Source organism: Tenrec ecaudatus, chromosome 4 (assembly GCF_050624435.1).
Source record: "Tenrec ecaudatus isolate mTenEca1 chromosome 4, mTenEca1.hap1, whole genome shotgun sequence".
NCBI lineage: Eukaryota > Metazoa > Chordata > Mammalia > Afrosoricida > Tenrecidae > Tenrec > Tenrec ecaudatus.
This window is the reverse complement of record NC_134533.1, coordinates 24,200,180-24,224,189: the sequence shown is the minus strand read 5'-3', so window position 1 is coordinate 24,224,189 and position 24,010 is coordinate 24,200,180. Positions and strand designations below refer to the sequence as shown.

The 24,010-nt window shown below is 46.7% G+C and overlaps 1 protein-coding gene and 1 pseudogene across 12 annotated transcripts in view; one reads left to right on the top strand and one right to left on the bottom strand.

The window, feature by feature from the left end:
- The window catches only part of AMBRA1 (autophagy and beclin 1 regulator 1), a 174,596-nt gene that overhangs the window by 67,538 nt on the left and 83,048 nt on the right, over window positions 1-24,010 (bottom strand). For all 12 annotated transcript variants that reach the window (XM_075545788.1, XM_075545787.1, XM_075545790.1 and 9 more), the window contains 2 exons: window positions 11,867-11,947; window positions 11,394-11,494 (listed from right to left, as the gene is read on the bottom strand). In XM_075545788.1, the coding sequence (XP_075401903.1) occupies window positions 11,394-11,494; window positions 11,867-11,947 (182 nt within the window). The remainder of the gene's footprint in view (window positions 1-11,393; window positions 11,495-11,866; window positions 11,948-24,010) is intronic.
- On the top strand, window positions 13,549-13,845 carry LOC142446599 (cytochrome c oxidase assembly factor 3 homolog, mitochondrial pseudogene; annotated as a pseudogene).

Genomic DNA, 24,010 nt, shown 5'->3' with positions numbered 1-24,010 from the left:
TGGCTCAGAGTCTGAGCCACAGAAACTCTAGGGAGGGCTTCCAAGGCTGGAAGCAGAGAGCCTCACCTTTCTTCCAAGGAGCGGCTGGTGGCTTTAAACGACCAACCTTGCAGCTGGCAGTCCAATGCTTACCCAAGAGGGCCGCCACACTCCACACCATGTTCTGCACCCAGGATCTAGCACTAGCTCCTAGCCAGCTGGAGCCTGGGCTACTAGCCTATCCTCTGCACACCCTCCTGTGGGGTCAGCAGGATGGGCAGTCCTTTGGAAAGCTGCTGGAGACTGCCCCCGCCTCTGAGGATCTGCATGTGTGAGATTTCATTCTAATGGGCGGGAGGGACTGGCGGTTTCCATGTCACTCCTTTCATTTATGCTACTCGTCCAGAGGAAACCACCATAACGAGACTGCTGTGAGATACTGCTGCTAGAAAAAACAACAGCCCACCATGTTATGAAAGCAGCCACTGGCAATGTGGCAGATCCTGAGAAAACCTTCCCAGCCAGTTTTAGTCTGAAAATAAGTGCTATATTTCTTCCTGTGCCTGCAGAACAGCCCACTTTCCCTTGCTCCCACTGGGAACGTCAACTGCCTTAATGTACTGCCCAGTGTGCCCTCCTCTGCTTTGTCGTCTAGGCCACTTAGGTTCTCTGCTTCAATTAGAAGAATATTTTTTGTCTTGTGCTTCACCTGTCAAGTAGCAAAAGAGGAAAACCTGGATTTGCTTGCCAGTCCCCCATCCTGCATGGTACGTGGCTGCATTGGCCTGGGCTTACAGCTCTGTTGTGATGGAAGACTCTGCACTCCACAGCTGCCCAAAAGAGTAGGTAGTATTTGGGACGCCCCCTACACTGCCGGAGGGACTGTAGTAAAGTGGTGCTTCCTCAAACCGGGAGAGAGAGGCATCCTATGACCCAGCAGTAGCACTACTTGATACATACCCTACAGAAATACAGACAGACATGTACATCACAAAAGCAAAAGGATGGAAACCGTCTACATGTCCATCCGTGGAAGAATGGAGAAATAAACTTTGGTACACACACAATGGAGTACTATGCATCGTTAACTAATAAGATAATGATGAATCTGCGAAGCACCTCATGACACAGATGGCCTTCGAGGGCATCATGCTGGGTGAAGTCAGTCAAAAACCAAAGGATAAATACAGTAGGAGACCACTCTTCTTTGAACTAGAGAAATATCAAGAACAGGCTTTCAGACCAAAATAAAAAGGCCTAGCTGGTTACCAGAGTGGAGGGGTAAGGTTAGAAAGAAGCAATAGGCTAAAGGGTGGACATGTGTTCACTTTGGTGAAGGGAGAGATAATATACTGCAAGAGGAAAATGGGAAACAGGAGGAGGAGGGTTAAAAAATTTAAGACGGGGGGGGGGAGACAGAGCAAGCCATTGAGGGGTTTGATAAGTTGTTTAAAAATGATGAATGCAAAAATAATGATGTGATATGTAAACCTCTTTTACACACACATACACACACGATCCTCACACACCAGAAGACACCCTGGTCACTCACCGGCAGGTGTCTCTTTCCACATCATGGTCTATCACGCTTGCTCTGGCTTCCAGAGGAGCAGCACAAGGACCTAGGGCAGTGGTTCTCAACCTTCCTAATGTCCCGTCCCTTTAATACAGTTTCTCATGTTGGGGTGACCCCAACCATAAAATTATTTTCATTGCTACTTCATAACTGTCATTTTGCTACTGTTACGAATCAGGTTCCAGCCAGTTTGGAATAAACGAGGCTGCCTGGGGACATGCAAAGGGAAGGAGAACAAAACGCTAATGAGGGCGCTGCACTGGGTTTTCAAAAGGAAGCAGAATGTGGGCTCTTAGCTCCCACTGTTCACCCAGGTGAAGACTGAAGGAGTCCTTCCAGAGTTGCTAGGTCTCTATACGCAGGGACAGTGCAGATTGCTGGGCTGCTGCCCCCAATGGAAAAGAAGGGCTGGAGAGTTCTATACTGTCATCTTTTGTGGAGGGGTTGTGAAACCAATCATAACCTAAGAAGAGAGTGGTAGAAGGGACCACTCTCAGCACTACAGTAGATAGATAGAGATTAATTGGACCCCTGAAAAGTGAGCATTGATTCTCAGGAATTCACATCGACAAGCTTCAATAAGCTTTGGCATCAGTTTGGGTTTAGCCTCAGAATACAAAAAACTTAAAAGTGTGTGTAAATAGCACGGGCTCAATTCAGGCAAGTCAATGCTAACATTTCTTTGGGGGAAAGGTGGGGGTGGAAAGGAAATTTTAAAAACCCAAACCAATTGTCAACGAATCGATTCTAATTCTTCTTACTTTCTCACTTACTCACAAATTCCCAGAGTGGATCCCAACTCACAGTGGCCCTATATGGGGTTTCTGAGGCTGCAAATCTTTACAGGAACAGAAAGCCTGCTCTTTCTCCCTCGGCGTGGCTGGTGGGTTAGTAGTTCTATCGCTCATCTGACAGTGACACGACTTGTTGATCTACTTCTTATCATATAGACTACCATATTAATAAAAGCTCAATAAAGGCTTACTGAGTCTAAATGGCCAGTATACCAGCTGAGTTCTATTTGTAGGTGATTAAAAATTATTCTTTTTTCCCCCCGCCCTTCACTAATCACCCCCGTTCAAGAAAAGTTAGAATAGTAAGGGCCCGCCAATACCACTCTACCTTGGGTTCGTGGCATGCACTTCTCTGCCCCTTTTCCTACCTGAATGAGTTCATCTAGAACAGCAGCTCTCAATTTTAAAAACAAATCTGTTCTTCAGATATGACAGTGATTACACAAGCAAGCGAGCAAAGAGAACAGAGAGATTCCAGGCCACATAATGATTTCCCAGGAACAAAGGCTCAGAAGAGATAAGAACTTTCCTCCAGAGTCGGTAAGAGAGTCCCTCTAGACCTAGCACAAGTAAAGGCTTTGGACTTCTAGCCTCCTAAAGGGAGAGAGTAAATGTACGCTTGTAAAAGCCACTGATGTGTGACATTTCTGCATTACAGCAGCTCTAGATAAGTGAGGCAAAATTTGGTACCAAGAAGTAGGAGTAGAGCTATAACAAGTAAGTGTCTACAATGTGGGGTGATGGGTGGGGTCTGGAAGAGTTCTAAGGTGCCTCAATGTGAAAGTCAAGATCGCCTTGAAGGGGCTGGTGGAAGAACTACGGGCATCAAAGGCAGCTCTGGTGAGGGCTCAGGACACAAGGGGCACTACACAGAGCAAGTTTCTACCAGCTGAGAGAATACAAATGGCATGTGGGCATCACATGTGGACAACAGAGGAAGGGTGATAGGGTTTAATATATGGCCAACTTCTTCACATACACAGGCGTTGTTATTCTCTGAGTACTATCTTTATGTATCCCACAAGATTTTAAAACTGTGAAATGGGTGAAAGTTCAGAGAGCAAATCAGTTTCCCATTCATCAATTCATACACATTTTGTTTTGAGTCAACAAAACATCACTTATCCCATTTCTGCCCTTGGTTTCCTGTTTCCCTTCCTCCTCTGCTAACCCTCTAAGCTCTGTCCTTGGGTAAACGCTGTCTTTTGATCTCACACTGGAGACTGGTCAGAGGTGCTTCCCTTGCTGGTGCTACGGCCCCCTGCCCACTGCTGGGCTGCAATGACACCAGGAGGGGAGTTCATTTGCAGCCGATATGCCTTGGTACGTTGTGCTTTAAATTTCATTTGACTCTGAGACATTTTCCGTTTCTCCTTTGAATAGTATTGCTGCTACCTTTTCTTATGTCTAGCTGTTTTCCAAAGGTGTTCTCTGTTGATAACTTGTTTCACTCAGTTGTGGTCAGAGTAAACACTTCATACAATTTCTATCTTTTTCTCCCCTCCCCCCCAATTTCTAGGTACTATTATTAAGCCCCTTTTCTTGATGAAAACCTAAGACTCAAAAATGTAAATTGAGGTGTCTGAGACTGCACAACTAGGAAGTAGTTTACAGCCTGCCTGTAAACCTTAAGCTCTTATCTATTTCCCTCTCCTGCCTCTCATCCTTCCCCCATCCTGTGCATTTGGTCAGACACACAGGCTACCCAGAGGGGGCAAGGAGACACACTGACTGTACTGACAGACACAACGCTTGGTACAAGCCTAGGTTCACACTACAATCCCTCTTCTCTTTAGCTAATCTATCAGGATTAGAAAGTGAAGTCCCCGAGGAATTACTAAAATTTTTAGTAAAAGGGTAAACCATAGTGAACTAGGAAAGAGGGCCATTTCCTGGCTGGACTGTATGACCCCCTCCAGGCAGAACCATTTAATGTTGGTGATACCCAAAAAAAACAAACCCAAATCGCCTGCCATGGAGTCCAACTGTTCCCCAGGGTTGGAGGGTACAAATTTAAGTAGACAGCCTCATCTTTCTCCTGCAGAGCATTTGGTGGGTTCGAACACCTGAACTTAGAGTTACCAGCCTAACACAGGCTGGTGGTACTCACAGTGCTCTGGGAAACGCCAAGCACATAGAAAGTACCATGTCTATTCTCGCAGTGCAGAAGGGCACAGGCCTGGGCAAGGCATAAGGAAGGAAAGGGTCAGTGGAAATCTGTGGGTGGGGAGAACAGGGGACGAGAAAGAGGCATGCGCACAATAACGCAGTCACACGATAATAAAAGGGGCAGGAAAGGCAAGGCCCCGTATTTTCCTTAGGGCTGAAGAAGCAGAGATAATTCAGCTTAGACTCTGTGATTCAGGTGGCCCTTGGAGAGGTGGTGCAGGATGGTGGGTCCTGAGGACGTAAGTGCTCCAGGGACGGCGGAAACCACAAGAGTAAACGGCCCTTGGCACAGTGAGGCAGCTGGGAGGGCTGGGCTCTCTGGAAGGAGTTTGGTACTTACTTGTCTGTTTCCCTAGAAACTAAACTAGCCCCTTTATCACCTTCACTTTCATCACTGGCACAGAATGAAATGTAATTGGGTTAATTATTAAAGCAGCCCTAGCTAGTACCACCACTACTAATTGTCCATTTATCTAGAATTTTATAAACAGCCATCTTAATTGATGTTAAGTTGGAACGTGTCACTCACTTTGTTTTCCTGGCTACTGGATATCAGGAGGGTACAGAGCGGGATCAAGCAAATGAGATAAAGAGGCCATGAACAGAATTATTATTCATTTCTGTTCATGCTCATTCAATAATAAAACGATGACCCAAAATCGTATTGTTTAATGCAGATCTGCCAGTTCAAGTGTAGACCTGGTATGGGTGATGAAGCAACTTGTGTTACATAGCTATGATACCAGGTTGTAAAGTCTGGCTAATTCCTAAAAGTCAATGAGGTCCAAGCTTCTGTTGCCCACTGTTGGAATTAAGTTTGTGTAAATCTGAAGAAATTCCTGATGTAGGTTAAAAATCAGTAAGTGGATTAAAATGATATACCAGAAAATATCCATGTAATAGAAACGAACTAAGAGGAGTAAACAAAAGAACAAAAAGATATCAAATAGAAAATAAGCAGCAAAATGGCAGTCCTAAATCCAATGATGTCAGTAACAATGAATGCAAATGAACTAAACACTCCATTTAAGGAGAGGGCTGTCAAACAGGATTAAACAAACAAACAAACAAACAAAAGTAAGATCTGACTGTGCAGTCTACCAAAAACACTTCCAGTCTAAAGCTATAAACGGGTTGAAAATAAAAGGGCGGGAGAAGATATACCATGCAAGCACAAAGCATTAAAAAATTGGAATATATGGATTATGGTAAGAGCTGTAAGAGCTCCCAGTACTCTGTAGGTACATTAAGTAAATGCGGTGAAGAAAGTTGATGGTGTGTAGCTATTACAAAATACAGCGTCTGGGGTCTTAAAGACTTGAAGATAAACAAGCGGCTATCTGGCGGAGAAACAAAAAAGCCCACTAGCCTGTGTGATCATGAGGTGTGGACAGGATTAGGTATCAGGCATCAGAAGACCCAAAACAAACAATCATATCGATACAAACGAAGGGGGGTGGAGTTGAGTCCCAAAGCCCATCTGCAGATAGTTGGACATCCCTCACCAAAGGATCCCAAGGAAGGAACTAACTGGGCAGGGTGCAGCACAGCACTGACAAAACACACAACATTCCTCTAGTTCTTTAACACTCCCCAACTCTCATGACCCCAGTTCTACTTTACAAATCCAGCTAGACTGGAGCATGTACACTGGTTGCAGATAAGAGCTCTGAATCCAAGACAGATATATTCCTCAGGAACAATAATGGGAGTGAAGACACTGAGGGTGGGAGAAGAAGAGGGAGAAAGGGGAAACAATCACAATGATCTATGTATAAACAACACCCTCCCCCCAGGGGACAAACAACAGAAACATGGGTAAAGGGAGACAGTGGATAGCGTAAGGTAAGAAAATAATTTCTAATTTATCAAGGGATCATGAGGGTGGGAGGGGAGAGGGACAAAAAGAGGAGCTGATACCAAGGGCTCAAGTAGAAAGAAAATGTTTTGAACATGATAACGGCAACATTATGTACAAATGTGCTTGATACAATGGATGGATGGTGATCAGAGCTGTAAGAGCCCCCAATAAAATGATTTATTTAAAAAAATTGGGAGTCGCTACAATACTATCAGATAAAACGGGTGATAAGGCTAAAAGTACTGCTAGAGACAGAGGAACATTTTATAATAGTAAGACAGTTAACTCATCAGAAAGATCTAACAATTATAAAATTCTATGCACTTAACAAGGCACCCATGTATATGAAACAAACTTGAAGGAAGAAATGGTTGGGACTTGAGTAAGTCGACGCAATGGCTGGAACACCCAGACAGAAAAGCAGCAAGGATATACAGAAGCTGAACACTCTGCAGAACATGACATCTAACAATAGCACCCTTACAATATTCTTCAGGCAGACCACACGCTAGGTCGTAAAATTATTTAAAATAATTTAAATCACACGTTTCCCTCAGACCACAACACAAATGACAAATCAACAACAAAAAGGAAACCTAAGAAATTCTCAAATATGTGGACATTGAACGCTGCTGCGGTCCCAAACAACCAGTGGGTCAAGGAAGAATCTTACAAACAAGGATGACTGGGCACAAGGCCAGGTCTCACCCAGAACACTTCACCAGGCAAGGAGCAAGGAAATTCTGACATTTCCCATTGATTTTAATCAAAATACTGAACTAAGTACAACAGGCCCACATCTGCTATGAGCAGTTGCTCATTATGATCAAAGTCAAAAAGAAAATGCAGGACAGATAACTAATACCCTACATTACTCAGGTCCTGATTCCTCAGAAGTTTTTTTTTTTTAATTCTTCCAGTAATTACCAGGCAGCAGTCAAATGCTGGGTTTCTCACTCTACTTTATAAGGCCCCAAACAGACCAGAACATAGTACAAGCTTAAGCACCCAGTGGCAAGTACTGCTTACTTGAACACAAGCCAAACACAGCAGCAAATCAAAACCACTCGCTGCCACTGAGTTGATGTCGACTCATAGTGACCCTACAGGACAGGGGGACAGGGTAGAGCTCCCTCTGTGGGGTTCTGGGACTGTCATTTTTTAAAGGTTAGAGTAGACACTCCTGTCTTTCTCCCACAGGGCAGTTGGTGGCTTTGAACAGCTGACTTTGCTGGTCTGCAGCCAGTCCGTAACCACTGTGCCACCAGGTCTCTAAATATAGCACAGAAGACAGAAAATAGCTGTTAGAAGCCCAGACGACCTGGCTTAAAGCTCCTGGTCTCTCTCTCACACTATACTGGACAAATGTTATATCCCTCTACGTGGTAGTTTTCTTTCCTGAAGAATGGAAATACCTCACAAGGGTGTTTGAATGATTAAAATGTTCCGTCAGGACCTGGTCCATAGTAGGCATCACTTTGTTTCTTTGTTAGCTAACAGCACAGAGCTAGAGATGTGTGCAAACCAGTCAGCAGGGGGCGCTCCCCTGATTTGTCCTGTTACCACTAAAACATTCTCTAGGGCAGTGGTTCTCAAACTGTGGGTTACGACGCGCGCGTGTTGAATGACCCTTTCACAAGAGTCACCTGATTCATAACAGTAGCAAAATTACAGCTATTATGTAGCAATGAAAATAATTTTATGGTTGGGGGTCACCACAACGTGAAGAACTGTACTAAAGCATCATGGTATTAGGAAGGTTGAGAACCACTGCTCTAGTTAGGAGGTCAGAATCTGCGCGGTTCAAGGTGGGGGGTGGCCAAGATTGATGGGTGACTGGGGGCCTCAGGAAACCTACACAATTTGTGGGAAAGACACCAAGATAGGGAAGAACACATGAAGATCAACAGACAGCCAAAGCACTTCTTGGCAGCAGCTTCTGTCTCCTATTACTGCTCCCTGGGCTCTTGTGAGAAGCGGACAGAATGGATCTTCATTTTCTACAAATCCCTTTTTGTTGATGATTTTGAATGACTTTGCCTAGGATCCACCGGAGACCCATCTGTTACCACAAGACTGGCCAGGTCTGCAAAAATGGTGGTGTGCATCCGCTTTCTCCTTTCAGGCCGGCCAGATTTCTGTGCTTCAGTCACCCTTGCAAACAGCCACTCACCACGCAGGGAAGCAAACCTGTTTGACCTGAGATTTAAACAGCAAGGGTGATGTAGGGCTAACCACCTAGACGCTGAGCGACTGGATGGAAGTCTAATACATTCTGTTATCCCCAGAGACAAGAACAATGCCTGGCACACAACAGCTGTGAAACAAGTATCTGTTGAATTTAATTGTTCTGAGACTATAACAACCTCATTCCAATCATACAAGAGAAAGTGCCTTTCCAGGAAAACTTGGGAGTGCTTACTGCTAAAAGGCCAATTTCTTTCATTTTGAAAACCATTATTGTACCAGCTCTATTACATGATAACAAGTAAGTTTAATAAAAACAAAACATCTGTATTCAGAAGGGCAAGGTTTGGGGAAAGGACTATTTTGTTACATAACATGATCTGCCTCAGTAAGCACCAGGGGTCATAAAAAGCTATGTCTAGGAACCACGTAAAAGGAATTTGAACAATATAAGCAAAACTCTGAAGGTCAGCTAAGCGCCCTGGGAACTCTTTCCCTCTCCGAGATTAAGTCCTGAGAAAAAGACTGGCATTTTGACACTTTGTCCTTTTAAAACTGTTCTGGTGAGGCCAACTGGGAAGGTGGGTTGGAGGGTAAGGTTTGAAACCTCCCTACTTGGGATCAGCCGGGTTCCTCTCCCTCCCAGCTGTCAAGTATTCTAAGCGCTCGATACATGTTCCACTTTTTGTAAAGGTTGTTACTACAGATTTTGGAATTTTCTACCAGGTAAAGAAACAAGTAATCCAGTTGACAGCAGAATCTGGGGGGAGGATCCAAGTCTTTACAGATGACACAGGTTTTTTAAGACAAGACCAGTTAGGCCCTCTGCAACACGCACCTGGAAAGGGGGGGAGAAACGAGTTTGATTGTGAATGGAACTCATCTATTAACCTCTCCCAAGAGAGAGGTTCTGTGGGAGCCAAGGTTTTCTGTGCTCTAGCAGGGTGTTGCATGCCTTGCTCGAGAACTTTTCCCCCCCCGGGAGGCAAAGGTTTCTCCTAAGTTAAATGGGGTGGGGGTTGTCAGACCACTCTGGCATGAGAGGTGGATGTGAAAGGCAGGAAATGAAGGTAAGCAGTTACTGGGGCCAGTAAAGACAAAAACCAAACCCACACAACTACTTAAATAAATAAATAAAAGCCAAGGCCGACGGTTGTCAGCAGTGAAGGAGCAAGAGGTGGGGCGATGGGGTGGAGCAGCTCTCGGGAGTGTTACCACATGCCAGCAGCCTGTCCACACAGAAGCACCAAGCAAGGAGAGACTTGGGGCTCACGGGGCTCCGACAACAACTAGGGTCACAGAGTCCTTCTCAGATGAGACTGGCAGGAGCCTGGGGTACAGTCAGCTTCCCCACCAGCCTGGGCCTATAGGGTCCTGGTACTTGCCTGAAAAAAAACAAAAACAAGTGTCTGGGATTTCTAGGCCTTGGTGTTGAGTCAAGAATAGTTTTGGGAGAAGACCAGACCCTATGGTCCAGCAGCTTGGTTAGAAATCACTAAAATGAAGTTCAAAACATCCTCCGGGCCTCACGGGTCAACTCCTCGCAGAGATCCCTTCCTACCTTTCACCACCACTTGGCCTGCATTGGAAGCACCTGGTGGCATGCTGCTTATGAGTTGGGCTGACAGCAAGCTTGGCAGATTTAAACCACCAGCTACTCCTTCAGAGAGATGGGTCTTTCTATTCCCATAAAGAGTTACAGCCTTAGGAACTCACAGGGGCAGTTCTATCCTACCCCACAGGGTTGTTGTGAGTCTGGATCAAGTCGATGGCAGTTAGTAATAACCTGGATTGTCCAAGAAAGAACACATTTTGAATAAAGGTGGTTTATTCTCACTGCCATCAAGTTGATGCTGAGTCACTGTGAGCTTACATGACAAGGTAGAACTGCCTGTGTGTGTTTCAGGGACTGTCACTCTGTACTGGAGAAGAAAGCCTCATCTTTCCCCTGCTACCGTTGGTTTCGAACTGGTAACTTTGCGGTGAGCTGTCTAATGAATCACCAGTACACCACCAGGGCTCCACACAGGTGGTTATCACATATACATGGTTTGGGTTTTATCTCTTTCACGCTCTCACATATATACAAGTTGGCTGTTGGGGGTAGTGGCAGGGAAATAAACCTTGTTAAAAAACAGGTAAGTCTACCTACCTGGAGAAGGAAACAAAATTCCCCCTCACTCTCCAGCAGCAGCACACACCTGACTTCCTAGCCTGGTCATGCTGTACTTCAGAGCTCCAAAACACTGGCCCTGAACAACACCTCAGAAAATGGCCTCAGCTGGGCTTGCCTAGCCCCTTCTCTGTTCCGTGGGCCTTTCTGAGCCAGCTTAGCTCTCTCTATGGGTCTCCCCTCTCTCTGCATCTGCCCTTGGAAGACGCCGCAGTGCGGGGAGCCCCATGTGCTGGCTGGCAGGCACGAGGGTCGGAGAGGTGTGCATTAGGCTCCTAATTAAATCACAGGGTCTCCCTCATGAGTTCTTACCAATTGAAACATGAACAAGATGCTTTCATCATTCAATTAAAAGCATGGCCAGAACCGAATCGCTGGACTAAGAAACAGCAGGCTTAAACAAATTTAAAAAGAAAGAAAGAAAAAGTACAACTCTATGGGTTTGAAGGACGCAGGCACCGGCAAAAGAACCAGGTTTCTTCACCCTGGCGGTTTGCTGCCTTGAAAGAAGGAACCGAATACAGGACTAGAAAGCAGAGCTTTCAGCCGGATGTCAAGATGCCACCACACCAACATGGGAAAAGAGGGAAGAAGGAGATTTAGCTGGTTCCCTGCCCCTTGCAATTGTCAACATCCACAGAAACATTTCCTTACCTGCCAGGACCCTGTTAACAGAAGAGTGAGTAGCCAAGCCAGGCTGTCCACGTTCATGAAAAATTCCAGCATAAGGCAAGTACTCAGGCAGCAAGAAACGCCTACAAGAAGGAATTGTGTGTGAAAAGCCTACTAAATACTACCATACCACAAAGGGGCTAGATTATCTCCCTACCCTTAAAAACCAGGGGCAAGGGACCCAGTGAGCCCAAGGAATTCACAGCAGCCCACACAGGAGTACAACTCCCTCAGATCTGCTCCTTCTCTAGTAAACTTTCCCAGGGCTTTCTCATCAACAGGATGTTCCTGAGGCCACAGTTCTATTTTTAACGTGGCTCATTTCCTCCTGTGAAGTCTCTAGGTGGCAGGGCTAGACTGTGGGCTCACTAGGACAGTCCACCGACCAGACACTAGGTTGACAAATTCTACACTCTCAGAAAGGCTACTTCTGTGGCAGACCGTCCAGTTCTTACCTGGGGACAAAGCGTCCAAGCGAAGGTGCAGACATCCGGGCATTTCGGGGAGCTCGGTGCCTAGATCTGTCGCCATTGTCCCTGGAGGAAACAAAAAGAGACCACACTTAAGAGTCATTTAGGCAGAAGCACCTGTAGACAAACATCCCCAACCCTACACTACATCTGAGAGAAGATCTCATAGAAACGAGGCCCATGACCACTTGGAATTGGGTGGCCTCTGACGCACAGCCATTTAGTGACAGTTTGGTAAGGAGGGTGAGGGTTTTCTTGTGAGCTAATGTGGTCTCTGAAACTCATAGCATGAGACTGGAGTCAAGTTATGACTTTCCAAGGCATCTGAAATGGATATATATGTATCAGGGGTCTTCAAAAAGTTTGTGGGAAAATGGACAATAGAAGAAGGCAATGGAATATATATATATATATATATATATATATATATATATATATATATATATGCGCAAACTAGACTGAAGAAAAAATTATAAGAAATTTTGGGTCTGGGGCCTCTTGGAGAAAGAAAAACCTCCCATCAATTCAACAAATGACACCTTCAAATGAATTGGTTTAGGTGCCTGGTGTGGAAAAGTCAGTGAGGAGTGAAAGCAAACCAACACAAGAAGGATCTTCTTCTAAAGAGACTGAAAAATCAACAATGAGGAAGAATACTGAAAAAGTGTGATCCTAAATCAAGTCGTTTGAGTTTGAAACAATGAGAGTCTGGTGTTCCTTTATGGACCATTAAGTTCCTCTTCTACCATGTTCTCCTCTATTATTCTGTCCGATCCTACAGCTCTCTAGCAGCCTCTCTAGGGACTGGGATACAAGTGGGGAAAGATTACACAGTACAAATACCAGAGTGCTTACAAGCCGCAAAGCTATAGGATAACCATTAATTTGAGGATGGCAAAACGTTTTGTTGGTTTTGGACAGTCAAAGATCGTGAAGGTGACACAGGGAATAATGTTTCTTCTTCTCTTTTTAAAATAAATCAATTTCATTGGGGGCTCTTACAGCTCATATACCAATCCATACATCACCTGTATCAAACACATTTGTATACATGTTGCCATCGTTTTCAAAACATTTTCTTTCTAGTGAGCCCTTGCTATCAGTTGCTATTTCCCCCCCCCCCCCCCAGCAATGTTTCATTCTGCTATAAACAGGTCATCACAGCTCAGAATGGACTTGATGGCAACTAATAACGGCAGCAAGTGTCAGCACAAGGTTACTCAGGTTGTGACATCAACCCCTTTTAACTACCCCACTACCCCATGAGGTATCACTTGCTCGGTTTCACATAAAGACACTGTTTTACAGAACAGGCAGAGTAAGATGTCCAGGGGCACCAAACTTGTAAGTGGCTGAGGCAGAATTCAAAGCCCAACTGATGTTGAAGCCCTTGCTCTTTCTACCACACTTCACTGCTTCCCACAAGAGAGGAGAGTGGTTTCCTGTGGCTTAGTCTCCAGTGCATCGAAAGAACAATAAGTCAAAGGGCACTGGCTGGACGGAGCAGCTAATTAGCTGCTTAACCAACTTCACAAAATAAATGAACCTCCGAGAGCTTCAACTGGAACATTTTTGGAATTCTACCTTTTGAGTACCTTCAAACCAATGTAATTATCTTTAAACTGGCCCTGGAACCAAGGTTAAGACAACACATTGGCGGTAGCAATATGGCGGCCCCCGGCGCTGGAGACCCTCTAAATACTGGTAGCCGTAGGAAGGGCCCCGTGGCTCAGCGCATCGACCCAGCCCGGGAGAAACTCACCCTCACGCAGCAGCAGTTCATGTGGCAGGTGGAACTCGCCCAGTGGCAGAAGACTCTGCCCCAGCGGCGGACCCGGAACATCGTGACCGGGCTGGGCATCGGGGCCCTGGTGCTTGCTATTTACGGTTACACCTTCTACTCGGTGTCGCAGGAGCGTTTCCTAGATGAGCTGGAGGACGAGGCCAAAGCTGCCTGAGCCCGAGCCCTGGCTAGAGCATCAGGCCCCTGACGGGTGTCATGGTCTCCACCCTGCCAAGCCCCTTCACAAGATGGATGAAACTCCATGGTCCCGCAGAAAATGAAGCTGCTCCCGGCATTGCTGCCCTAACCAACCTTACGCCATGCCTGGAGCCCCAGCAGCTGGTGACGTCTGCAGCTGCAAAAGGGACGCTGTCCACCTCACACACCGTGTGCAGTGACCAGACCCGTCCTGTAGTTTGGTTTCCTTGTTTCATGATTGTATAAAGGTTTTTCCTAAGAACTCTGACTGGTTTGCCCCTTTCACACCTCTGGGGTGTGACTGGTATGGGGGTTGGGAGGTGGCAACTCCTAGCCGTGTTGGAGCTGATGTGGGAATGATGGGGTCCAGTTGAGAATAATAAACTGAGTCACCTCTCAAAAAAAAAAAAAGATAACACATTGGCTTTCACGTGGGCCAGTGGGAGTCTCAAAAGCCAGAAAGGAAGGCCTATGAGACGTTTATATCTTGGTAAAATTGGCTGCTGAGCATCCAAAGACAAATCAACACAAGGGCTATTGGGAACTGATCCATTAAAAAGCCAGTACGACGTCTTTATCTCCCCCCCCCACACCCACACACACACAAGATAATGCATGGCATTGTTTTCCTCAATACTTCATATTTCTTTGAATTTCTTTGAACTGAAACTCTACAGATGGAGGGGAAAGCCAGGAGAGCGAGCGTGCGAGAGTGCTAAGACCTCCTGAAAAGTAAAATGGGGGTTAAAAGGAACCTGAGATCAGAAATTCCTGGCCAACAGAGCAGTCGCTAGAGCTTGAAAATGATCACAGCCCCGGTAGCCACATGCACGCAAGCAGGAGACGGCTACCAGACAAAGCAGGTGGCTCTCGAATCCAGCACACTAGCATTTTTCAAATATATCTAGACTCCAATTACTATTAGTAAATACTAAAACATTTAAAAGTTCAACCAAATTCATGATAGCTTTTCATCATTTCATGTTTCACAATGAGCACTAAAATTAACAGCATGTTAGATAGTATTTTGAAGTTAAAAACGGTTATAAGCTTCAAAAAGGTTGCACACTAAGCCAGGGGAGCCAAGTATTGTGCAGCAAATCCACTGCTTTCTTTTACAGCCATCAGGCAGAACTGGCTTCACAGAGTCACATCGTAGAGTTGATTGTTTGCTTCTACAAGGAAGGGCCAGAGCCAAAACTGTGATCAACTCACATCTAAACAAGGAAGAGTACTCTGTGCAGCTGAAGAGTGGACAGGGAAAAGCCAGTGCAATAAATACAGAGATGACTTCAAAAGTGCAGGAAACACTAGCACAGAAAAGCTGGCAGAGAAGAACCCAGAGTGAGGGAAGGAGGGGGGAAAATGAGGAGCTGATACCAAGGACTCAAGTAGAAAGAAAATGTTTTGAGAATGATGATAGCAACAGATGTACAAATGTGCTTGACACAAGGGATGGATGGATGGATGGATGGATGGATGGATGGATGGATGGATGGGTAGATTGTGATAAGAGTTGTTCCAGTCCCCAATAAAATGACTTAAAAAAAAAAGAACCCAGAGTAATTACAAAAATGTGGAACACAGGACAAACACACCAATGTGGCGCTTGCCTGTGGGAAGAAAAACAAAGACACCTTGGGGCAATTCCCGTTGCTGTTAAATCAATTCTTACACGGCAACCTGACTCATGGAAAGTCAATTCTGACTCATGGGCACAGCAGAGCTGCCCCTTAGGGTTCCCAGGGCAGGAAACCTTCATGGGAGAAGACGGCCACATGGCTCTCCTGTGGTGTAACTGGTGGGCTCCAGCTGCTGATTTTTGTTTAGCAGTCAGGAACCTAACCCTTACACCAGCAGGACTTCTTACGGGGGCAACAACCAAAAACAAAAACTCAGACCATTTGCTGAGCGGAAAAAAACTATGAAAATTGGAATGGGTAGGGTAGCCACGTTCGAAGGCAAAACCCGAAGGGTAAGTTAAGCAGCAGGAGGAAAAACAACGCTGGTTTTGGCTCTTCAGCCCAGATCCAAGGAAATGAGAGGGAGAAGGAGCAGCCTACTAGTGACCCTCCCGACCAGAGCTTCCCAAAGTGGGCACCAGGAAGAAACAGGGAGGCTAGGACACCAAGGTTGTTCATTGCTGGGGTGTGCCAAGTACTTCTTTTTCTGAAAGAAGGGTGGTAGACCACATAAGTTTGGGAACCTCTGATCTGGAGTCTGTATTTTGAAAGAAGGGAGGGTCCTAAGATAAGGAGTTGTCAGTAAAAATTGAATTCATGTCCAGAGTGTCTGAGCGGAGTAGAAGCAAGGGGAGGGGAAAGCACTATGGTTGGGAGAAAGAGCAAAGAGCGAAAGTACTTCAGAACCTCAAAATGGGTGCGGTGCATAAGCAAATGTGGTGAAGAAAGCAGATGGTGCCCGGCTAATACAAGATACAGTGTCTGGGATCTTAAAGGTCTGAAGTTAAACAAGCGGCCATCTAGCAGGGAAGGAACAAAGCCCACATAGAAGAAGCACACCAGCTTTTGTGATCACAAGGTGTCGACTGGATCAGGCATCAGGCAGCAGAAGACCCCAAACAAACAAATATATTGATGCAAATGATGGGGGCTTGGGGGTTGGAGAGGAGACCCAAAGCCCACCTATAGACAATTGGACAAAAGGGTCCCAAGGAAACAACGAGCCAGCCAGGGTGCAGCACAGCACCGACAAAACACACAGCATTCCTCTAGTTCATTAATGCCCCCCACCCCCCAACACTCATGACCCCAGTTCTACCTTACAAATCCAGCTAGACTGGAGCATGTACACTAGGACAGACAAGAGCTCTCGACAAACGGAACCCAGCATGGATAAAATCTCAGGAACAGTAATGGGAGTAACGATACCATAAGGGTAGGGGGAAGGTGGGGGACAAGAGAGAGAGAAAAAGGGAACTAACTGCAACGATCGATTGAGGACTATAAACACCTCCCCACACACGAGGATGAAAAACAAAAACGAGGGTGAAGGGAAACAGTGTAAGATAAGAAAATAGTAATTTCTCAGGGGTCCATGAAGGTAGAAGAGGGAGGGGAAAAAGAGGAGCTGATACCAAGGGCTCAAGCAGAAAGAAAATGTTTTTGAAAATGATGACAACATACGTACAAATGTGTGTGGATTGTTACAAGAGCCCCCCCCCCAACTGATGTGTGGATTGTTATAAGAGCCTCCCAATAAAATGATTTATAACTAAAAATAAAACTTAAAAAAATTACTTCAATACCACTGCCCTTGGGGGTCAGCCACTGTGTGCAGGGCTCACTCCAGGTGCTGACGGGGACACCACAAAGTCGACAGACAGACACGCAGTGGACTGACGGATGTCTGCCAGATGTACAGTGGAGACGGCAGACCCAGTGAGACCGTTTACCTTAGGAAGCGGGGAGAGAAGGCCACATTCTGGGGCCACGTCCTCTTCAAGGAGGACCTTACAAACAAACAAAATCAGCAACAACCAGTGTGTGCAAGTCAGCTGTCACTGCTCCTCCTTCACAGACAGGCTATTTCCAGGGAACCCCCAGAGAACCCTCGTCCATCTCATCAGCCTGGCGCTGCCGGTAAACCAGCAGGACGGCGCTGGCTGGGTTACTAGTGGCTCGCCCAGTTGCTGGACCCTGTGCATCTCTGATTAACTCTCACAGGGGCATTTAGAAAGTGGAGGACGGGGGAGATAAGAGCCTTTCTGAGCTAAAAACACCCTTCAGACAATCAAGCATCCCAAACAAGGGCTGAACGCAAGATGATGCACCTTTGCAATACGTGGGAAAACTGCAGCGACTCTTCTAAATGCCCCGGGATTAAATGTCTCAGAGAGGGACTATAATTTAAAGGGAAGAAAACACACCTATGGCCTGCTGTCTGAGTCCCGATCGGACGGTCAGGTCGTCACTGCTCAAAACTGACACACGACTCTGACTCAGCCTTTATAACCGAAGCTCTTGGAGCACGGAGCTCAAAAAGTCACTGTCCCCTTGACAGCACAAAGTGGCCTGCTGAACATTAGACTATTAAAAACCAACCTCGTTCGTGTCTTTTTCTCCTCAATCTCAAGATGTCAGGAGACATCTTGAGCTGGCATTCCTGGCCCTGGCTGGCACTGTCACCTTGCCCTTCCCTAAGTAAGACTACCCTCCCTTACTAGGAAGCCCCAGCCTCTTCCAAACACTGGCCATCCGTGGAAGGCCTCCCCCACTCCCGCAACCCCCCGGATGACAGCATCTATAAGGGACACTAAATAGAACAGGTCTACCTGGAGAGCCTTTATTTTTCCCCAGGGAAGAGGAGTGTCGGAGATGGTTTGAGATAACTGCCATGTGTAAGTTTCTTTCCTTTTTTAGTCTACCTTTTAAATTTAATCTGCATGTTATGCAAATCAGTATACCTATTTCCCCCACTGGCTGCTTAATTCTTAGTATTTTCCAGTTCTCAGCCCAGTCATAATCCAGACATGTCATCTTTTTCTCCTCTTCTGGAGTCCCAAACTGTGGTATTCGGGGGTATTTTATTTGCTCAGAAAGAGTTACCAAGTGAGTGCACAAACATCTAATCAACTGCCTTGAAATTGTTGGCAACGAGCTGAAATTTTGATAGGTGTGGATACCAAACCAAAACCAAACTCAGTGCCATCAAATCACTTCTGACTCTCAGTGACCCCGTAGGACAGGGTAGAACTGCTCCATGTGTTTCTGAGCACGTAATTCTTTATGGGAGTAGATAAGACTCATCTTTCTTCCGTGTAGCAGCTGGTGGTTTCAAACTGCTGACCTTGGGGTTAGCAGCCCAATCAGTAATCATTATACCACATAGGCTCCTCTGGGATGCTACAGGTGCCGGGCATCCTCTCCTGTTCTGAGACTTTCCACTACCTCTGTTAAGTACAAACAACAGTCTTCAGAGGATGTTCACTGCAAGAGAGAATCACGGCTCTTCTTTAGGAAACCGTTTCAAGGGTGTGGGGCTGGCCGGCCGTGGCCAGGGGTCCCAGCCTCATCACTACTGTGCTAGGAGCCACTTGCTAATTTATCAACGTAGATCAACCCGGCTCCAGGAAGGGTAAAGAAAGGCTCCAGGTAATACTTTAGGTGAAGTGAGAAGTCACATGGCTGAACTCTTGTCCTCAGGCAGCTAATTCCCTCCAAAGAGCAAACTTTTGAAGCCGAAGAGCCAGCCCTGTCCCTCACGACAATATTAAAGCAATATACAATTTTAGAGTCATCAATATATTTTTTACAAACAAGTGAAACCACCATTATCGGAATACTACCCTTTGAAAGGCCCCTATTTCACTTCGGAGCCCCGGGTGCGCACTGAAAGAGCAGCGGTCTGGTGAGCCCAGCCCTAGAGCAACAGGCCTCGCTCTTGAAAAGGAAAGCCCTTCGAACTTCTGGCCTAAACTACATCCATCGACTGACCGTGGTAGTTCGCCCAGGCCCAGGTTGTCGGTTTGCTCCTAAAATTCACATCAAATATGGCTGCCCAGGTAACAGTGAAATCCAAACATCTCAAGCAGGCCTTCCAAGCCCTTCAGAGTTCAGGTTCCTTTCTGATCTCTCTCAAGTCGGAAACATTCCATACACATAATCCAAGCTTCCTCAATCGGCCTTGCAAAATCCCTCCCCAAAGTCTAGGTGGCAAGAGCTAACCTTGCCCTTTCCTGGCCACAAGTGAAGCATTTGTTATGAAAGACAAGTCACAGGAGTCACAGGAATTCCAGTCACGGAGAAAAGAGCAGCTGCAAATACTCCCAAGGACTCTTGGCTTCACTCTGGAAATTTCTAGCGAGGAGAACTGGAAACAAGCAGACGAGTTTTACAACACTCTCAGGATTCAAAGCCGAGTGTTATCTTGGTGTCTAACCTATTTTACCCATGACTCAACCACAAATGTGAGAACCTTTTCCAAAAGGGCAGGAGAGGAGCATCGGATTTGACCGCAGGGCAGCACCCCCTCCCCAGGGCCTCAGTCGGCTGAGGTGAGGCCAGAACGTGTGCCAACAGCCCCACAACTCCCACCAGCCACCCCATACATCAAGAGGACCTTTTAATAAGGTCCTTGTCAAAGGGATCGGTCTTCTTTTATGAGCGCCATACAAAGAGGCGTGCCTGCTGCCTTGGACATGTGTATGTGGTAGTGCTAAAACGTACCAAGTCAAATTACTGAGCACAGCTCCAGTAATACTCCCAGTAGAACTATTTTGTCTATCTGGCCACAACATGGATTTGGGGGTAAAGGGGACCCAACTCAGCCAGGCAGATTAGCAGAGTTAAGAAAAGAAATGGAAGAGGCCCCAGAGACTTCATTTCTGGGCTGAAAGACTAGAATTCTCTCACAGGGATGTTCTCCCCTGACAGAAACCCAGCACTGCTCAACATCACAACGCTTAATGAAGGATTTGTTCTCTTCGGAGCTAGAACCATTTGGACACAATCATCCAGAGGCAGGGACAGATGCGGGAGATGGTAGTGGCTGATGTAACCCCGGAGCTTCACTAGTTCTAACCCTTGGTAGCCAGGACTTTGCACAAGGTCTCCATCTGCCCTGGAAGGAGTCCCTTCCAGGGAGGCAGAAAGGAGCAGGAACCTGAGGCGGGGGTTGGCGCTGGCATGTCACTACTCAGGATAACTGATCAAATGGGTAAGAAGGGCAGCTGGGACAACAGCCATCAAGGGGCTCACACTGTCTCTCTTTCAGGCCTTGTGGGACACAGAGTTTAACCCGGGCATTAGAAGCTTCCCCCGGTCTCTTTACAGGGTGGCAAAAAATGGAAATAGGAGTTTTCCTTGTGCTTCTTTAGCATCTACGCTCCAGCAGGTGGTCTGGGCTGGCAAGCAGGCAGACAGCAATGTCAGGGGCAGCCACACCTTTCCCCTACGTGGGAACATCTTTATGCAGACAGCAGCAAGGGCTTCAGGAGAGGCCTTCTGACAGCAAGCTCCTGGATACCCTGTTTCTGCATTTTGATAAACACGGTGCGGGGGCCCTGCTGTCTCCATCCTCGAAGCAGACAGGCTGAACGGCAGGAGGCGAGGCCTGGGGAGGTGGTCACAGAAAGTTAACCTGATGCTGACCGTCTGCCCTAGAGCCCAATCTCCGTGGTTGTGCTCATAGCAAACCTGCGAAGGGGCTCAAATAGGGCTACACATCGTGTTTAGAGATTTTTAAATCTATAAGGCAATAAAAGACCCTAAATATGCTTCCTTCTGTCTGCTAAGCTTAGACACGTCTGTGACTTGAGCAATTCACAGTATCTTCTTTTAGCAAAATAGCGTAGTGGAGTAAATAGTATCTCACTGAGCTATTAGGAGACTCAAATAAGATCAGAAATAGGTAGATACAGACAGTCCTGGGTTACACCTGATAAGCTTACAGCAGACTTACGTCAAACGTACACACAACTAGTAGTTATGAACCAACTCTGGTAAAGCCTATTATACTAAAATCCTGCGGCACATACAGTGGTTCATAAGAAAAGGGTGTGTATGGCTTTGTGACACACATCAAAAAGTTATTATTGCTACTGTATAATGATTTTAATGATGTGATTCTTTCATGTTTCTGATCCATAGAAAGGTACACTGTATAAAGTACAAACACTGGACTGGTGTTAGTTATGAACTGTACTGATTTATATACAAATATGACTTAAAAGACAGATTTAGTAATATGTTTATGACTACATATCTCCATCCTTATCTATATATCTATGTATCAACTACACTAGTGTTTTTTAATCTACAAAAGAACATCTGTAGAATATATGATACCTTTTATTCAAAAGATGGAAGAAAACCAATCTGGTAACGGGGTTCTCTGGGGACCATATACCTGGTGGGGAGTCAGAATGGCAGAAAGATCTCTGAGTTAGCAGGTAACAGGAGGGTGGCCAGATCACAGTGGGCAGCAAACACATGTACCCTGATGTGCTGAGAGGATGAGAAAGCCGAAGAAGAGACCAGCCCTCTTGAAGGCACTCTCAGCGTTTGGAGGAGCCCAGACCACATCAAGGTTACCTGGATCTCTGCACCTGAAGTTCTACAAGAGCAGCTATGTAGGCTTCTCCCCTGTCACTCGTTACCAAGCTCTAGAAAAGGAGTGCTCGGACGTTAGTTTCCATCGAGCCAGCCCCAGGCATGGCAGAATGAAATGCTGCCCCATTTCTGTGCCACCCCTGGGCTGCGTACAGACCAACGAGACTCCCTGGGTCCCCATGGGCCAACCTGCTCTGCATCCCACCATCACTTATGGCTCCCCTGGCAAAACGGTAGTGGCTGTACCTAAGGTGTACTAGCTGGGACTCACACTAGGGTCTCCAGTGGTGAGACTCCTCCCACTGACAAGATTGAAAAAGGCTGGTACATCTAATTTCTTACCCCCACAGCGCACTTCCAAATGAAGGGCAGAGGAGCAAACAGCACCATCAACTGACAGCAGGAAGAGACAGGGAAGGGGACAGAAAGAAGGAGCAGACGGTGGATCAGCAGCCAGCAGCATCCTTCAATAGAAGACCTGGACCACTAATGGTAGGTGACTAATCCACAGCTGCTATTAAAAACAAGATTACAATCTGCGTCAGCCCCAGAAGAAAGGAAAACAACCAGGAAGGGGATTTTGGAAGGGTGTGCAAAAAATCCCCACACTTGCTGAGCAGATTGCAAAGCCAGAACCCTAGGAGGAAAATAGGTAAGTCGGACCATGGAGGGTGAAGACAAAATGTAAACTTGGAGCGTGAAGCCGGGAGTGGGGGTGGCGGGGGGTGGGGTGGGCAAGAGCACTGGTGGGAGGAGGCAGCCTGACACAGGAAAATCAAGGGGGAAGAAAGGGGAAAGGGAGGAGGTGGGTGTAGAAGAAAGGGAAGGTGAGGCGAGAACAGAATGTTTTAAAGTAACCCAGAACTCCATTGTGAAGGACAAGTCACGAGGCGCACACAGCTCTGAAGCAGGAACCCCACCCCCCACCCCGTGCAAAGTTAACAAAGCCTGCAGGTAAGCATGTCAAGGGGGCTAGGCAGCCCGCCACCCTGCCCTCAGGTGCCCAGGACAAGCCCAGTGGATGCACTGAGCTTGACAGCGGCCCCCTATCTAAACCTCAGTACTGGAAAATCAGCAACACCTACAAGAGATTTGGCTTACAGGTGTCTGCAGATTGGGCCTCTCCCCTGCTCCTGTATGCATCCACCTTCCCACCTTCCCTTAGAATAGACAGAAGGGACTGAGGGTCCAAATTAGCTGGGCTCAGGGCCTGGGGCTGGTGACCAATGCTCACCACTCCTGCTTCCTTGGCCACACCAGACTACATCAGAGCACCCTCGCAGTTCCTTCACACTCACGTCTTGCTCAGACAAATAAACCCCCCTCTAGGCTTCCTCTCGCTTCCCACTGGTGAGTGTGTTTGTCAGAGCCTCCACGAGGCAAACTGGTACAAAGGTTGCTCCCACCTTCTGCGTCCTCTCTGTCAGAGCGCTTTCTCAACAATTACTGGCTCTGTGGCAAGATGGCTCCTGAGATTCCTATTCATCCCAACCCAGGGGAAGGAGGCAGCAAGGGCGCTTCAGACCCCAGATCTGAGCAAGTCACGTCAAGGTGGGATGAAGGGAGATGACTGGTGGGCTGAGCTAGTCTAAATACTGACAGCACAAGAGGAGGTTTGAGAATAGCAAAACACCAAAGTCAAAACAAGAGGAGAATGTCCAATTTGAAACAAGCCGGGAAAGGTCAGGAGGAGGAGGGCAGGGAATGCAAAACGCAGCAGTCAGGTGGTGGTGGGGTGGGGGCCAGGAATGAATGCTGGGGCCTGGAGTTGAATAGTGCTTTAGCTAGCCCCTGGGTCACCTTCCCCAAGCACGCAAAAAGCCCACTCAGCCCATCAGACTCATGTGACAAGACACTTGCAAAGACTCCGTGTGGAGGAAGACTTAGGCAAAAGAGAGCTACTGTGGTCCACAGAATGGATACCAACTCACAGCGAGCCCAGGGGACTGAGGCTCCTGCGCCACATCTTTACAGAGGCAGCTCCAGAGGCTGACTTGTTAGTTAGCATCACGGCACTTAGCCATTACACCATCAGGTTTCTTCGTGCAGGAAGGGAGTAGAACCCCAAGAAAACAG